Here is a 19,361-nt window from a genome sequence, read left to right as displayed (position 1 = left end):
TGATTTTAATTTGCAAATCTAAGATTAGTAATGAAGTTCTGCATCCTTACCTATTGTTACAGATGATTTCATTTATTTGGGGGGAATTACTTTTTTTTCTTGCTATTTATATAAATTGTCTTTTTATTGATTTGTAGAGGCTTCCTATATATTTCTGGTATTAATCTTCACTCTTTGCATCTATACTTCTCATCTTTAGTTCTCTGAACATCTTCGCCATCACTACGTTAAACTCTTTCTCAGACAAATTGCCTATTTCTTCATCACTTATTTCTTCTTCTGGGATTTTATCTTGTGCCTTGTCCTGGGAGATACTCCTCTGCTGCCTCATATTGTTTATCTTTCTATTTGTATTTTTAGATAGGTTAGTTACATTCCTTGGCCTTGGAGAGGTGGCCCTCTGTGGGAGACGTCCTATGCATCCCAGCAGTACACTCCTCTCTTGTCACCCAAAGGCTGTGGTTCAGCTGGTTCTAATGTAGAGTCTGGCCTGTGTTTGTGAATTCCTTCCACAGGCTTTAGGATTGTTGTTTTCTTATTCCTGGTATCTGCCGCTGGTGGATGAGACTGGACTAGAGGCTTATGCAAGTTTCCTGGCAGGAAGAGCTGGTGCCTGCCCACTGCTGGGTGGAGCTTGGTCCTGGACATCTGTGGGAAGGGCCTTGTCTAGAGGCCTTTGTGGCCTAGGAAGTCTGCTGATGGGTGGCGCTGTGTTCCCACCCTGTATATTGTTTGGCCTGAAGCTTCCCTAGGCTGTTGGATGAGACTAGGTCTTGGTGCTAATGATCCAATCAAGATGTCAGCCTCCAGGAAAGCTCATGTAGATTAACAGTTCCAAAATGTCCACTACCAGCTTTTATGTCCCCTGGGTGAGCTGCAGCTGTCCCCTATGCCCCCAGGAGACCCTCCAAAACCAGCAGGCAGGCCTGGCCCATGTTTCTATGATCACTGCCTCTGCCTTTGGACCTGGTGCACTCAAGATTCTATGTATGCTTCCCAAGAAAATGAAATCTCTGTTTCCCTTAGTCCTTTGGGGCTCCTAGAGCTAGGCCCCTCTGTCCTTCAAAACCAGATGTCCTGGGGTCTCCTCCTCCTCCCAATGCCAGAACTCAGGGCTGGGGAGCCTAACGTGGGGCTTAGAACTCTCATTCCTGTGGGAGGGCCTCTGTGACTTAATTATCTTCAGCTTGTGGGTCACCCACCTGAAGTGAATGAAGGACTGCAAATGGCAAAATATCCTTCTTTCTTATGGGTGAGTTGTGTTCCATTGCATATAGGTGCTGCATCTTCTTTATCCATTCATCTATTGATGTGCACTTACAATGCTTCCATATCTTGGCAATTATGAATAATGTTGCTGTTAACAGTGGAGTGTATGCATAATTTTGAATTAATTCTTATTTTGTGGTTGGCTTTATTCCTTTGATAACTATGTAAGTTTAAAAAGCTAAATCTCTAAATCTCTTAGAAACAATGAACAGTACATACATGTAAATTTTTAAAAATATGTACAGTATATTGTGTATATGTATTTATATGCAATACACTGTATATTTGCAGTCAAATTATAACAAGTCTACCTAATAAAACTGAAAAATGAAAAAAATAAATAAATGGAAAGATATCCCATGCTCTTGGATTAGAAGAATATTGTTAAAATGGCCATACTACCCAAAGCAATCCAGATTTAATGCAATCTCTATCAAGTTATCCATGACATTCTTCACAGAACTAGAACAAATAATCCTAAAATTTATATGGAATCACAAAAGACCCAGAATAGCCAAAGCAATACTGAAGAAAAAGAATGACACTGGAGGAATATCTCTCCCAGACTTCAAGCAATACTACAGAGCTATTGTAATCAAAACAGCATGGTTTTGGCACCAAAACAGACATGCAGATCAATGAAACAGGATAGAGAGCCCAGAAATGAACCCACAGACCTAACAATCAATTAATCTTCGACAAAGGAGGCAAGAATATACAATGGAGAAAAGACAGTCCTGTCAACAACTGGTAGTGAGAAAACTGGACAGCTGCGTGTAAATCAATGAAGTTAGAACACTCCTTCACACCATACACAAAAATATGTCAAAATGGCTTAAATACTTAAATATTAGACAAGACACTATAAACCTCCTGGAAGAAAACATAGGCAAAACATTTTCTGACATAAATCTCAGCAATGTTCTCCTAGGTCAGTCTGCTCAGAGAATAGAAATAAAAGCAAAAATGGACAAATGGGACCTAGTTAAACTTATAAGCTTTTGCACAGTGAAGGAAACTATAAGCAAAACAACCAATGAATGGGACAAAATATTTGCAAAAGATGAGACTGACAAAGGTTTAATTTCCAGAATATATAAATAGCTCATACAACTTAATAACAAAAAAAACCAAACAACCCAATCCAAAAATGGGCAGAAGATCTAAACAAGCAATTCTCCAATGAAGATATACAAAAGGCCAATAGGCACATGAAAAAATGCTCAGTATCACTAACTATAAGAAATGTAAATCAAAACTACAATGAGGTATCACTTCACACCAGATGGAACAGCCATCATTCAAAAGTCCACATATGATAAATGCTGGAGAGGGTGTAGAGAAATGGGAACCCTCCTACACTGCTGGTGGGAATGCAGTTTTGTGTGGCAATTACGGAAAAACAGTGTCAAAATTCCTCAAAAAACTAAAAGCAGATTTACCATATAATCTAGCAATTCCACTTCTGGGTATATATCCAGAGGGAAGTCTAATTTTAAAAGATACATGCACCTCAACGTTTATAACAGCACTATATACAACAGCCATGACATGGAAACAACCTAAAAGCCCACAGACAGATGACTGGATAAATAAGCTATGGTATATTTATACAATGGAATACTACTCAGCCATAAAAAAGAATAAAATAATGCCATTTGCAGCAACATGTATGACCCTGGAGATCGTCATTCTAAGTGAAGTAAGCCAGAAAGAGAAAGAAAAAAATCACATGATATCACTCATATGTGGAATCTAAAAAAAAGAAAAAAGACACTAATGAACTTATCTACAAAACAGAAATAGACTCATAGACATAGTAAACAATTTTATGGTTACCAGGGGAAAGGGGCTGGAAGGGATAAATTGAGAGTTTGACATTTGCAAATACTAACTAGCATGTATAAATAAACAAGTTTCTTCTTTATAGCACAGGGAACTGTATTCAATATCTTATAGTATCCTATCATGAAAAAGAATATGAAAACAAATATATGTATGTATATGTATGACTGAAACATTATGCTGTACACCAGAAATTGACACATTGTAAACTGACTATACTTCAATTTTTAAACAATTACTGGGCACACCGAAAGATAAAGACAAATCACTAAAAAATACAATTAAAAAGAAATAGAGGGGGTAGGGTATAGCTCAAGAGGTAGAACGCATGCTCATATGCACAGGGTCCTGGGTTTAATCCCCAGTACTGCCTCCAAAAATAAATAAATAAATGTAATTACCACCCCTTCCAAAAAAAAAAAAAAAAAAAAAAAAACCTAAGTAAATAAAGTCACCCAGAAAATGTAAAGAAAAAAATATTTTAGAAAAGAGAAATAGAAAGTAGAATGGTGGTTATCAGGTGCTGGAGGGAAGAGGGAATGGGGAGTTACTGCTTAATGGATACAGAGTTTCAGTTTTGCAAGATGAAGAGTTCTTGAGAAATATACTGGTGATGACTGCATAACAGTGTGACTCTATCTATGCCATTGAACTGTACACTTAAAGTAATTAAGATGATAAATTTTATGTTATGTATACTTTATCATAGTTTTAAAAAAAAAAAGAAACAGACCAACAGGTGAGCCAGATATTGATGTAAAAAGAAAGTAGCTATAAAATATCAATTATTAATATATTCAAAAGGATGAGATGTCATTTTTAAAAGAGAAGAATTTAACCAGAGAAGTGGAATCTTAAGAAAAAGAATAAAACAAATTTAGAAGGAAAAAAATATGATTAAAGTGCAGAATTCAGAGATGGGTTTAAAAACAAATTTATAGACACAGCACAAGGCAGGGTTAGGTAACAGGTCAATAGAAGATCTCTAAGTCGAAACAAAGAGAAAAACAAAATACATACACATGGGAAACAATGAAAAGTAACTTAAATGAATAAATTTCAGTGCTTATGAATCTGCAGAATCACACAGTACTAGTTATTTATTACCAAAAAGTTGTTTCCAGTTTATATGATAAGATCAAATATTCATTCATCCCAATACCTATTGAATTCCTATTATACATACATAGCAATATGCTGGGCACTAGAGTTAAAAAGATACTTAGCGAGACACAGTGCCTGCCCTCAAGATACTCATAGGAGACACACAAGTAATGCTTAAGCCACTCTAAATAACAAGGAGCTCCCTGGGCATATATCCAGAAGGAATCCTACTTCAAAAAGACACCTGCACCCCAATGTTCATAGCAGCACTATTTACAATAGCCAAGACATGGAAACAGCCTAAATGTCCATCAACAGATGACTGGATAAAGAAGATGTGGTGTATTTATACAATGGAATGCTATTCAGCCATAAAAACCAACAGCATGATGCCATTTGTGGCAACATGGATGTCCCTGGACAGTGTCATTCTAGGTAGGGTGATCCAGGAGGAGAGAGAGGGATACCATGTGAGATCATTCATATGTGGAATCTAAAAAAAAAAAAAAAAAAAGGAGTATGGATATGGAGCAGAGACAGACTCATGGACGTGGAGTGCAGGCTTCTGGTTGCCAGGGGGGAGGGGGCTGGGAGGGGATAGACTGGGAGTTCAAGGTTTGTAGATACTGACAGGCATATGCAGAATAGATAAACAAGATTATACTGTATAGCACAGGGAAATATATACAAGATCTTGTGGTAGCTCACAGCAAAAAAAATGTGACAATGAATATATGTATGTTCATGTATAACTGAAAAGTCGTGCTCTACACTGGAATTTAACACAACATTGTAAAATGACTATAACTCAATAAAAAAAGGTTTAAATAAGTAAGTAATCAGGAGCTCACTAGAATTTAGCCAACAGATTTAGAGACAAGGTAGGAGGTTCATTTTGGGTAGCGAAAGTAGCCAAAATCATGATGGTGAGATAGTAAGAACATAAAATGTAAGGGAACTTAAAACAATTTTAATATATCTGGAGTATAAGATACAGTGATGACAGTAAGGTGAAATGAGCAGGCATAGGTTAGCTGGAATTAGATAATTATTTGCCAAATAAAGAAGAGAAAATGTTTTTAAGAGAAAAGGGAAAAAAATGCCACAAGATTTCTATGATGTTTTGAAAGGGGAACAGTATTTTACAAAGTGTATTATGCATTTCAAGTGCCTTACCACTAGAACAAGTTTGAAAAATATTCAATAATAAGATAGTCTAAACATAACATGACACTAAAGATCCTTCATAATCTGATGCAAACATTTTTTTCCAGTCTCATCTGAGTTCTTGAAGATAGACAATATAGACACCAGTGTTTCAAATATACTCTTTCACACTCCAATGACTTGCACAAACCATTCTTTTCTGCCTATACTCTCTCCTCCAATTCACTGTCTTATGAATCTTTAATCATCCAAGGTCTAGCTCAATAAAAAATTTTCCCTTAATGCCTTTCCAAATGCCTTTCCCCAAGAATAATTAATAATTCCCTCCATAATGCTCCCTAAGTATTCATTTATTTATAAAATACATGAGTGCCTAATATATGCCAGGCACTGTTCTAGGCACTTGAAATGTATCACTGAACAAAGACAGACAAAGATCCCTGTTTTCATGGAGCACCTTATTGAAACTCTGAAGAAGGTGAGAATATGGAAAGGGAAAAGAGGAGCATGTATACTTTGAAAAAGCTTCCTAAGTGACTCTATAATGCCCTCCTCCAACTGGCCCAATCCAGGTTGAGAATTATGGCATTAGAAAGCATTACAACAAAATTGTAATGAAAACTAAATTTAAAACATAGTAAGAGGAATACATAAGACATAGTTATATTTTATTATATAAATCCTTACTTGTCTTTTCCTCTAATTGATTAACTTTATCTCTGGACTCCTCTAGCAGAAATGTTAAATCTTTCATTTTGTTTTCTTTCTCGGTACTCTGGACCAATAGCAGTGATACCTAAAGTGAAACATTTAAATAATACATTATAGACATGAAAATTAAATAAGACACCTTAGCATTTATCACTATCTATGACTATTTTTTCTACTTGCTTATATGCTTTTTAGTTGGCTATGCCTGGCATTTAGTATGTGCCTGCACAATAAACATTTATTGAATAAAGGAATGAACAAACTAATGCAATATATCCAATATTACAGTATGCATTTTAAGTTATCACTTACAAGACTATATATTGAAACCTACTGGTTCATTTGTTCTATAAATATTATTGAGCACCTATTCTGTTCCAAAAACCGTAATAAGCATTGAATATACAAAGATGATGGAACTCACCTTCAATAAAGTCATAGCCTAGACCAAGAGTCAAACAATTATACTTGAATATTGTCAGTAGCAGAACAAAAATATTATAGGAATCAGGAAAAAAACAACTAAATCAGTCTTAGGGGATGTAATAAAAAAACTAACCCTTCCCAGAACCCTACTTCAGGATGACACCTGCACCCCAATGTTCATAGCAGCACTATTTACAATAGCCAAGACGTGGAAACAGCCTAAATATCTATCAACAGATGACTGGATAAAGAAGATGTGGTATATTTATACAATGGAATACTACTCAGCCATAAAAACCGACAACATAACACCATTTGCAGCAACACAGATGTTCCTGGAGAATGTCATTCTAAGTAAAGTAAGCCAGAAAGAGAAAGAAAAATACCATATGAGATCGCTCATATGTGGAATCTAAAAAACAAAAAACAAACAAAAAAAAACAAAGCATAAATACAAAACAGAAATAGACTCACAGACATAGAATACAAACTGCTAGTTGCCAAGGGGGCAGGGGGTGGGAAGGGATAGACTGGGATTTCAAAATTGTAGAATAGATAAACAAGATTATACTGTATAGCACAGGGAAATATATACAAGATCTTATGGTAGCTCACAGAGATAAAAATGTGACAATGAATATATATATGTTCACGTATAACTGAAAAATTGTGCTCTACACTGGAATTTGACACAACATTGTAAAATGATTACAAATCAATAAAAAATGTTAAAAAAAAACTAACCCTTTCCAGAGAAAGAAGTGAATTGAGTCTTGATAGACAAGTACAAATTAATCAGGCTCACAGGGAGAAATGAGCATTCTAGATTCTTACAAGAACACAAAGGATTAAGAGATCGAGCTTCATTCAAAGAGCTGAAAACATTCAGACGGCTAGAATATAGAGTGCATGTAAAGAATACATGAAACATAAACTTATAAACATAAACTGAAGACTTGCATATTCAAGATGGCAGAAAGACCTCTCCACCCTATTTTCAACTTCAAATCACACAAAAAATAACTAAGAAAACACCAAAGACTTCATCTTCCACTAAACCATGAGACTTCTGTAATCCAAACCGTAACACGTGAAAAAGGGAAACGGAAGGAACAGAAAATGATTTAGCATAAAAAAGCAAGGTCAAAACTAAAGAGTCTACACAGGGATGATTACAAATGAAAAGCAAGATAAATCAATCCCAAAGAAACTCAATGTTTGAAGAATTAGAAGCAACAGATGCTGTGGAAAACAGGTATGAAACAGGAGACTAAGTACAAGGAAAATGTTTGGAAGTCTGCAAAGAGTAGTAAGATTTCCCTAGGCCCTCTTACCCTCCTTTTCTGGACTCTACTCCCTGAAAGCCAACGTAGTCAGAACTAACCTACTGTATCTTTGTAAGAGACAGCAGTATGGTAAAATTGAAAAAAAGAATCTCTAAACCTGGGTATTTCAGGCACAGGAAGGGGTGGGGACAAAGAATATTAATTGAGATGTCAGCATATGGAATGTTGAGACTCAGCCTGTCTTTCCTATCCTGTCAATCCAGCTCCAAAATGCCATCAACAAAGTTTACATCCCCAGGCAGAAATCTGGAGAACTCCAGAAAAAAAAAAAAAAAAAGCTTATAAATAATGACATTTAGGAGTCTCCAGCAAAACACTAGATGGCCACACCATCACTTTACAGGGAACTCTCAAAATCTATAAGCTCTGCTCATGTACCCAAATCTCCAACAAGCTTTTAGCATTTTATTCTTTTTTTGTGTTCTCTATACCAAGTACAATTTTAACTTTTAAAAAGACCTCCTTCTTTCAGAAATCTGGTTTAAAAATACAGTTAAAATACAGAAAAAAATAACTCAAAAGATCTGAGTATAATACATAAAGTAGAATTCTATCGTTTAACCAGAACTTTAAGAAAACTTTAAGAATCTTCTCTGCACTTTCAATTAACATGTCATTATTGTTTAAGTAGATTTCCTTGTTATCTATAATTACGAGGTATCAGTGGCAAGTCAAATAAAAACTCTGAAAAAGTAGGGGGAAATAGAGAAAAGAGGATTCCTTTCTATATTTTGCTTTCCATTTTGGATTCAGAAGGCTTGAAACTGATAAAGTTGGCATAATAGTCATCTGAAATTAATATTCTTGCGAATGTAAAAAAAATAGACACATCATTTTCAAGTCTCCCACAAGCAAAAGAATGTTTTAGTTCCTCTTCATTGGTGTCATGAATCATATATTTCAAAATTAACTACAAAACGTGGGTTGAGCGGTTAATGATCATTATCTTTACATTTTATGAGGTTTTTACGTGAACAAAAGTTCTCACAAAATATTTTTGCAGCAATTTCCTAATACCCAATACCCTAATATAAATATTGTAGAAGATGTACTAATTTTTAAAAAAAGTCTAGCATTCAGTGTGTGCATATTTGAGTCAATGGAAATTAAGGCAAATAGAAAATATATTTGGATATGTATAATACCAAAATTCTCTCATAGAAATTTATAATGCAGGCAGCAAATACAAATTGCTCTTGAAATTTTAAGTATCTTATGATTTAGCAACTATAAAGAATACAGAGAATTGATTTTTTAAAAATACCTGCTTTTCCTTGTCATTTACTTCCTTCTTATATTCTTCTTCAAGGTGTTGGATTTTTTCATAATCTTCCTTTACTTTAAAAATAAAACAAATATACTTAAATATCTTAACATAATCGTATAACAGACAAAATTTTGAGTTTCTTTTATTTTACTTCACCTCCTTATTTATCTAGATACTAAACCCCAAAGGTTTCTAAGAAGCTAAAACAGCTGTTTCTATGCTGCTAACTTTCTGTTTAGCAAAATAATGAATTTAAATAATATCAAAGTTACAGTAACTTATGAAAATTCTGTAATTCTTATAACAGCACATATATAAAAGCTTATTCTTTATAACACACTAATATGAAATAACAGATTTTAAACATATATATATAATTATTTTAACATGCAACTTGACCAAGAAATGTAAAAATAAGACCAAATCACACTTATGAAATCTTAAATACAAACCATAATTTGATTTCAGGGAAAATGTAGCTTTTGAAGCCAAAAGGATATTTTTAACATATATCAGTTCCCTGCCATAATCCACAAGATTTCTGAGGGGCCTATAAAACCATATAGAATACAAAAATTTTCAATAATTTAGGCATCAAGCTGAAAGTATGAAAACATTGACAGAATCTAATAAAAATATAAATAGCAGAAGAGTAATATTAAAAACTAAGGATCCCTACACTTAAAATGCGCGTCCAGTCTGGAGTTCTCAGCTTGCACACGAAGTTCCTCAAAAGCTATTATCATTTTCTGAAATATAAAGTTTAACTTTTAAGAATCATACTTAGACTTTTTTAAATAGCTTTCTTTAAACAAAAGAAATAATAAATTTGTATCATGTGATCATTAGATTTAAAACTACACAACTTTGAATAATGAAAACCCTATACTTTTTAATAATTAAATAATTTACTAAAGTGTATTAACAGTGCTTAATATGGTAGCTTCTTAGATGTTTAAAGGCACTGGAAACACATTATATAATAGCAAACAGCAGCAAAACAATTGTTCATAATCTAGTCATCTACTTAATAGCCCATATCAAAATCTGTAATTTTATATTGATTTTTGCTTACTTATTTCTGTCTTCACTAAAGTATAACCTCAGTGAGATCTCTCCCCATAAGAATCCAAATTATACTTCCATGACCTGGCAGCATGAGTTCATTCAACATTCAACAAATCCTGATTTGTAAAATTGGATGAATTCATTTATTCATTTAATAAATAGTTGCTTAGTGTCTATTATGTGACAGGCACTGTTTTCGGCACTTAGGACATAAGACAAAGGCCTCATCATACTAGAACTAACTTATGTTACAGTGTGGGAAAGAATACATACATACATACACACGTATTTCAAATAAATGTGATGTAGTTTTAAGTGCTCTTCGAAAAAGTTAGACAAAGTGAAGAGATAGAGGATAACTGAATAGAAAGATATTTTAGGTAAAGTAGTAACAGTGGATAATAAAAAAGTAGAATGAAGCTCATGAGTTTGCATAAGATCTTGGACACAAAAGTTCTATACAGAAGAAACAAATTCAAAGAAGTAAGATCAGAAAGAGCTTAGCAAGTTTGAGAAACAAAGAAGAAAGGAACAACTATAGCAGAGAAGCAAAGTGGAAAATGACAGAAGATAGGATAAGAATGGTGAACAGGAATCAGACACTGATTAATAATACTTCGCATGTTTTTCAAATTAATAGTTGTATGCCAAAATGTGTTAGTCTCTGACACAGTTAGTATCTGATAAATGAAGTTAAATAGTGCCACTAACATGTAAATTCAAAAACTCCTAAATAGTAATACACTAATACAGGATAGAATCTTGGGAATTTTATTGTATATAATCATATATCAAAATATAAATAAGAATCCCTTTAACAAGAATGACTGTCCATATCTTTGTAGCTATCAATCTAATTTGCTAAGAAATGCCTCTGTTTAAAATATTCAAATTTTCACTACCACTTACCTCAATGTTACTATTTAGGTCCACATAAGCTTGCCTAGTTTCTTCCCGTTCGTATTCATCTATTATAAATACAAAATATTTCAAAATTAAATGTTTAGAACAATTATAATTCCAACAAGATAATACCCAAATGTCTCACATAAACATTAAAATATTTAAAAATCTGTGTTAGTAAAGGGCACTGGTATATCTTTTGAGTCTTTTTAAGTAGCATCAAAAGCAGTTTCATAGTAAGGTATGGTCATACCTCAAAAGCTAGATGTTGTTCAATTATCTCTAATTTCCTTTTATAGAATTACTGTTCATGAATTTATCCAAACTTTGTAAAATATGTTTATAGTTTTAGCCTTTACAATAAGTAGGGATTTAAGAAATAGTCTATAAGGTATTTTCCTTCGTATATTTAAGATTCATGAAGTACACATGAAAGGCAAAGTTTACTGTTATCTCTGCTCTGTATCTGAAGAGGCAGAAAGGGAGATAAACCTAAAGACAAGAACAAGTAAAGAATAGGAGTAGTCCCAAAGAGGAATCTCCGATGGATCCTCTATGATCTTTTTTTTAGGGTTTTGTTTTTGTTTTTGTTTTTGTTTTTGGGTTTCTTTCTAACCTGAGCAATGATTCCCTCTAGGTATATCCAAGCCTCCAGTAAAATCAGTAAAACAGTGTTGTTAGGCAGTGCTGTAGGGAATTAGCATACAAGGCTGTAAGAGAAAATGTGGCTTTTCCCCTTTATCATTCCCCCAAGTGAGGCCAAGCATCACAGAAATCACATTAATAAGGAAGGTATTAGTCCTAGTAACAAGCTGCAAAATAAGAGAATGACAACTATGACAGACTCAAATGTCAATGAGGAACCAAACAACTAAAAAGAGGGTACATGAACTAGCTTTAGAAGAATATAAGTATCCTAAACCCCTCAAAAGTCCTGGAGAGAGCTCTAGACTTATCATAGCATGTGGAACAGAAGCTGAATCACTTTTATTTGAATATTTAAGGGCTGGAAAATTCAAGGAAATAGAGACAGAACACCTCAGCGTTTCAACAGAAAGATAGTTCATCCTTCTCACTCCATTTATTCAGTCTCATATTCACTACCTACACATTTATCAACAAACCTTCTCTATTTCTCAGAAACCATTTGTACCAAAGAATTGTATTCTAGTGCCAATACCTCTAATCTTCCCATTACCACCATCACCAGTACTTCCAAAATACCCTCCAGTCATTCTTCTAATAAGGCAAGTACTGAAAAGTAAATAAATAAAACTACAAAAAAGAAAATAAATTGGTATAGATGTACTTTACAGTTGTCAGGATCAAGGTGCTACAGATAGCATAGAGAAAGGACTTTGGTACAGAGAGTTCTAATGTAGTAATATAATATTGTAACAATATAAGCCTACCATTTGGGTTTTCTTGGTATTTATCCACCTATATATCTGTCTGCCCACACACATCTAATTCTCTTCTTCCTCCTTCCCTCCTGTCTTCCCTCTCTCCTCTCTACTTTTACACACACACACAGACACACACACACACACTTACTTTGCCCTAATTTGGTGAACTAGATCTTGCTGTGTTCACTGCCTTGAATAAGAGATGATTCAACCAAAAGCAAAGAAAATGTCTTTGAGTTTCAAAAGCCCAGTGTTGGGGTAAGGGATATAAACAAGTAATAGATTTTCAAAATATATAAGTCAGAACAAAGTTTCTCAACCTCTAGACCTAAGAAATACTTACTAGTTTGTAAGAAAGAAGCCTTTAAAGGAGAAAGCTGAGAGAGTTCATTAGATTCTGGCAGATACTGAAGAATGAGTTCTGTAGCCCTTTACACTCACCACAGAAACCCCAGACAGTATGGGCAAACCAAGAGCAGAGTGGGATTGTGCTTTTTTTATTTCAGTAGAACTCTAGAAAGATGACAAAATGTGAGAAGAAATGCCTGTGAAATATATCTAGACAGATGGGGCCTTAGCTTCACAATTACCCTTATCCAAGCACCGGGCACAACTGAGCATGATGGGATAAAGTACAGAGAACGAGCATACCTGAATGGGCCCTGAGGACAGGTATGAGGGACAGCTCAGCAGCAACCCATGTGGACCAATAACTGAGTATCAATCAGAATGATGAAAGTCTCAATGGACAGATGACTCAGAAACAAATGCCCCTCTCTAACACATGGTACTATACGGGCACCCCCAAATTTACATACAACCCCAGGGAAAGAAGAAAAATTCCCAAATTTACTGAGATAAAGTTTCTTACATGCCAGCAGACTGAAGGATTTAAGATATAAAAATTAAGTTTTTAACATATTAAGATATAAACATTTTGTGCCTGCTTGAGTTTGTTGACTATAATCATTCAGAATCATATATTCTACAAAATTTATCAGAGTACCAGAAAACCAGGCAGAAGGACAGAAAGGAAATTCAGCTACCATAAACAGAGCCATGCAAGGTGAAAACTTTACAAACTGCTCAGTCACCTGCCACACAACTGTAAATATAAAAAGAGAAATTCAACCACTATACCAAGGTCAACTTATCACCTATTTTGTTTATTTAGTCTAGGTAGTTCTTGCTTTTATCAACAATGTAGATATGGTTAGAAAACCTATATGAGGCTTATGAAAAAATACTGTCAAACAAAGAAAAGGGAACATGAAAGATGTAAAAAGGAACAGTCTATCTCTGAAAATGAACTCTAGAGAATTCAAATGAAAATGTCAGAAAACCATTTGGTATTCTCAACAGAACCAGGAAAATACAGTCTCAATGAAAGAGGAACACAAAATCATAAAGAACAGGCCACAATATAAATGTGAAAATGAGATGAATTAAATAGAAAAATAAATAAGGAGGAAAAGGGCAATACATTAAATAATGAGAGACTGCAAAGGAACTACAGGTTAGAGGCAGGACAAGAAAGAACTGAAACTTCAAAAGTCAAACTGGAAATACAGGAAACAAATGTAAACATAAAGAGTTGGAAAAAAATATTTAAACAATTAGAGAAATGGATAACACAGGGGCCAACAAACAAATAATAAGTATACCCAAACAGAAATCAGATCAAATGGCCAAAGATATACAAGGCTTTCCCAGCCTAAAGAAAGACTGGTGCATATAGATTGAAATGGCTGTACTGACAAAACTGTGAATTATTAGAATCAAGAAAATGCCAAAGTCCTGGCAAGGGGGAAAATATGCACATAAATACATACATTTAGGTTAAAAATATAGGTATAGATATATGGAACCGTGATTATCCCCATTTCACAGATTACAAAAGCGTGACACAGAAAAATTATGTTATTTGCCAGAATCTCAAAATAAAAAGTGGTGGTACATAATTAAAACACAGGTCTGCCTAATGAAATCCAGTAAGGAAAAAAGCAAAGAATGCTATTTGGATCTAAAAATCTAAATGCACATACAAAGAATGAAGTTTTAAAAAAAGTTGAAGATTTTAATTAATAGTGAAGTCACTAAGATTATAATACAATGTGACAATCAAGTAAGCTGACTTTAGAGTTCATTAATGACACCTATAATTACCAAGAAATAGTCCTTTACACAGATCAAGTTACACATGAGATTACCTTATACAGGTCTGGACTCCTAAATATAACAAAGATATTCAACAGATCAACCAAAATAACAAAAGCATGAGAATCTTGAAACATCTAGGCTACGGACAAGATTCAGAAAGGACAAGTAGCCATCTTTAAAGATCTAAAGAGATAGCACAAAAAAAAATGGCTTAGACTTTTTCTGTATGCCTTAAGGAGAAGAATCACAATTAAGAAGAGAGAAACTGCAAAGAGACTTTAAGTATATAAGATTTTAGTATAAAAACAAGAGCTGCCCTCAAATGAACTTATTTACAAAATACAGACTCACAGACAGACAACAAACTTATGGTTACCAGAGGGGAAATGGGGTGGAAAGAAATAAATTTAGAGTTTAAGATTTGCAGATAATAACTGCTATATATAAAATAGATAACAAGTTTCTACTGTATAGCACAGAGAACTATACTCAGTATCTTGTAGTAACTAAAATGAAAAAGAATAGGAAAAGCAATATATGTATGTATATGAATAACTGAAACATTATACTGTACACCAGAAACTGACACAACATTGTAAACTGACTATACTTCAATTTTTAAAAATTAAAAATTTTAAAAAAGGGGGAAAAAAAGAAGAGCTGTCCTTAAATGACAATCTTGGGGTTAGTGAACTTCCATCACTGAATATATTCAAACACAAGAAAGGTTCCCATTTCGTAGTTGTAAAGAAAAATATTAATTTCCTATAAAGAAAATTAAAGCAATGGAAATGTATGTAGAACAAAAGGCCTTAAAGTCCTTTCCAACACTAAGTAATTTAGGTTAAGGAGTAAGGCTACAAAAAAAATGTATGCAGTACCTCAAATAGCAGGCTAAAGAATTTTAATATACTTATATGTGCAATAGACAGCCATTTAAAGGATTTTTTAAGATACATCTAAGAACAAATCTGTTCTTTATTCATTCATTCATTTATTTATTGCCTACTATCTTCAAAAACACTGTACAAAGTGTTGAATATACTGAGTCAGATAAGATAGGATCCCTTGCTGCAAGCTTACAGTGAGATGTATAGCATGTAATAGGTACTCAATAAATATTTGTTGAAGGAATTCATAAATACATGGTAAAGACATACTAAGGGTGGTAAGTGAAAGAAGAAGAGTATTTAAGTTTTTAGATAAGGATTAAAAAATTCAGAAATATTTTCCAAGGGTAGTAATACTTAGTTTGAGTTTCAAAGGACAAATAGGAATGAACAAGATGAAGAAGGCAGGATTAGCCAATAAAAGAAACAATATATGCAAATACTCAAAAGCATAATCTGTTTAGAGGTTAACAAGTAGTTCTCCATGAGCATGTATATGTGGTGCATGTGGAAAACATTTGGCAAGGTGAAGTAAACTGGCATACACCATGCTATCCTGAAAACTATGGAAAGCTACTGAAGAAATTAGACAATGACATTATTTGATTTATTTTGAAAAAGCATCTAGGACTTTGTTTTCTGGTAATAGCTAAGTAATTCAGAACAATCTTCCTCCTAAAGACAATTAAAACTCTGGAGGAATTTTTTTAATTATTAAAAGAATCAAAGATCTAAAAATATAATGATGAGTCATCAGGCCAAGAATAGGTTGAGGATTATAACTCAGAAAAGCAAAACCAACTTCCAGTGTCAGTCAAGAGGGAGTAAGCCCATTATAGCCTTTCTCTCTCATTGATTACAACTAAAAACTCTAGATGAAATACATAAAGCAATTACTTGAGGAATATGAAAAGTAAGCAAAAGCAGGCAGACTGGGAAGAAAAGTAAGCGAAGAAGTGACTCATGTGGAGGTGAGCTTCCTGTTTGTTCAGTTTTTTCCTATCATATCTCCTAGATTACTAAAGTGTAAGGAAGGCCCCAGCAGAACTGTAACAGGAAGTATGAGCAGTCAAAGGAAATCTTGTTGTTTTTTTTTTCTCTTCCAGCCCTTCCCCAAGGGTGGCTCCTGTAGTGGAGCTACAGCAGTCACGGCAGCAAGGACAAAAAAAAAAAGGCAAGAGAAACTCCATGTTTCCAGCCAAAGGACAGGGGGATGGAACACCTGTAAGGCTGAGAATGAGGGGGAGATCCTAGAGAGAACTGGAGGTGATTCTCTAATTGTTTGTATGAATTGGCTCAAGTCCCATAGGGAAAAAGGAGGATGTGCATGTGTAAGACAGACCAAGGCAAATATAGCAAAAGCTCTGAAATCACTATCCAAGTCCCAGAACTAATATTTAGTGGAGAATACATGACATAGACCCAGAGTAGCATGGCAAAAGCTTTGAAAACTGAACTGATAATGGGACCCCAGGTAAGTAAGGTAAGACAGAACTTGTGGTATGAACTTGAATTGACTATCTGCTAAAATATAAACAAACAAGCAAACATTCCCCAGGGGACTTTAACAGGACACAGAATCTCACAGCATAATATTCAAAGTGTCCAGGATATAATCGAAAATTTTTCAACATTCAAAGAACTAGGAAACTGTGATATCATTCTAAGTCTCAACCAAACAATCAAAGATAATGAAGTGCACAATAAAATAACCAACAAAAACTAGAATCTACAAAACAACAAACCATAGAAATAGACTCCAAGGGATTCCAGATATTTGCACTGCTGGACAAAATATTTAACAAACTAAGTTTAGTATGCTCATGGAGACAAAAAGTCAAGATTAAAATTTTCTGCAAGAACTTGAAACTCTAAAAAAAGTGACACTCAGTTATTTAAAAAAAAAAAAAAGCTAATATTTACAGAACTAGAGAATGCAACAGTAGAAAATTAAGACCTAACAGATGAATTTTAAAAGTTTAGAAAAGCTAAATAGAGAATTAGTGAACTGGAAGAAAGATTAGAAGAAATGATCCTGAAGGGAGCACAATGAGAAAAAAGGGTGAAAAATACGAAGAGGGTAAGAAATATGGAAGGTACAGCATAATGACCTCATTGCTATGACTTGAAAAGATTAAACAGGCTCTCATCTAAGGGATTTTGCATTTGCCATTTCCTCTGCCTGAAATATTAGTTCCCAAAATAGCTCCATGGTACACTCCCTCATTTATTCAGGTCTCTAATCAAATACCATTTAATTAGAAAGAACTTCCCCAAACACCCTATCTAAAACATTCTCTTTTTAAGCAGTTATCATCACCCAACGTATATTCTATTTATTCATTTATGGTATGTGTCCCTCTACTAGAATGCATACTCTGCAACAGCAGAAACTTTGTTTACTACTGTTTTTCCTCAGCATCTAGAACATTTCATGACACACAGGAGGCACTTTTTAAAATGTTGAATGAATAAATAAAAGACAGAGAAAATCGCAATAGCAAAGATAAAGGCTTAAGGCAAGATTCTAGACGGAGTTTATACTAAGGCAAGCATTACGATTTTTTAGGAGAAAAAGAATCTGTCACATCAAGATATATTCTTTAGTTTATTTAAGAGATCACCTAAAAATGTTTAAAAGATTCTTCAAACCTTTCCCACAGTCTGATCTCTGACTTAGAGAGCTTAGAACTAAACAAAAGAAAGAACAGGTAGTCTTATTTCTCTAGCCCAGGTTACTTTCTCCAAGGTGGTCAATATACTATCTCTCTACCCTCTACCCATATACTTTTCACCACTCTACATCTAGGCAGAAAAGTTAACCTTGAAAGTTGAATAGAGATGGTATAGTGAAAAAGCTGGCAGTGGTGCAGTACATTCTGAAAGGTATAGTTACAAATGCAAAGTAATATAGGCAAGGACCAAGAATTTAAAAACCTAGTAATACTGCATGCTGGAAATAATAATAGCTAACATTTATTGAGCACTTGGCACTGTTCTAAGCATTATATATTTATTAACCAATTTAATTCTCAAAACAACACTAAGAGGCACTTTATTAACTAATAAACAGATGGACAGATTACATAAATTATCCAAATTATTCAAGATCAAGCAGATAGAAACTGAAAGTTTGAATTTGAGCACAGGGCTGTATAACTTCAGCTCAAGCATTAAGCAGTAAGCTGTTTCATATATATACCACAAAATTAATAGAATGTTTTAAAAAAAAAAGTTTCTTTAAGAGAAATTTGAGAACTCTATAAATAACTACATTGCTATTCTTAACTAACATGCTTCCAGCATAGCCCTCCATCAGCATTTTCTATTATGAACATGGTTATATATTATTCTTCATTCAATTTCCTAGCTGTTCCAGACAGAAGAGAAGGTTAGTTTCAAGAGCACACTTTAAGTGAAATGAGAATTAACCATAAATGCCAAGTATATAGCTTCAGAAATATATTATCTTTCAAAAAGCTTTGAGCTTTGAAAGCTCAAAGAACCAAGAATCTACTTAATACTTATACAAAGAAATGGTATGAGGCACATATAAGTTGCTCCAATCAAAATTGGTTCCAAAGAGTGAAAAGACAATTTGTTGGCCTCTCCATCCACCACCAATTAAAATGTAACAACAAATTGATAAAAATCACATAAAACAAGAAAGATATTTACATTTCTTTGTCTTTTCTGCAGATCTGGCACAGGTTTCTTTTAGTAGATTACATAAATGTCTTGTAGCATTATTCCTGAAACAAAGGAAAGAGTTTGCGTAAGTGTAATCTGACTTCCAAGC

The 19,361-nt window shown here is 33.9% G+C and overlaps 1 protein-coding gene across 1 annotated transcript in view; it reads right to left on the bottom strand.

Moving 5' to 3' along the window:
- Positions 1–19,361, bottom strand: part of SYCP1 (synaptonemal complex protein 1) — a 104,796-nt gene that overhangs the window by 74,826 nt on the left and 10,609 nt on the right. Inside the window, exons 7-11 of the mRNA XM_010980709.3 lie at positions 19,241–19,314; positions 11,113–11,171; positions 9,815–9,884; positions 9,133–9,206; positions 6,073–6,181 (exon numbers count right to left, since the gene is read on the bottom strand). Of these exons, the coding sequence (XP_010979011.3) occupies positions 6,073–6,181; positions 9,133–9,206; positions 9,815–9,884; positions 11,113–11,171; positions 19,241–19,314 (386 nt within the window). The remainder of the gene's footprint in view (positions 1–6,072; positions 6,182–9,132; positions 9,207–9,814; positions 9,885–11,112; positions 11,172–19,240; positions 19,315–19,361) is intronic.

This window comes from Camelus dromedarius, chromosome 9, assembly GCF_036321535.1.
Source record: "Camelus dromedarius isolate mCamDro1 chromosome 9, mCamDro1.pat, whole genome shotgun sequence".
Lineage (NCBI taxonomy): Eukaryota > Metazoa > Chordata > Mammalia > Artiodactyla > Camelidae > Camelus > Camelus dromedarius.
This window is presented reverse-complemented; position numbering and strand designations above follow the sequence as displayed.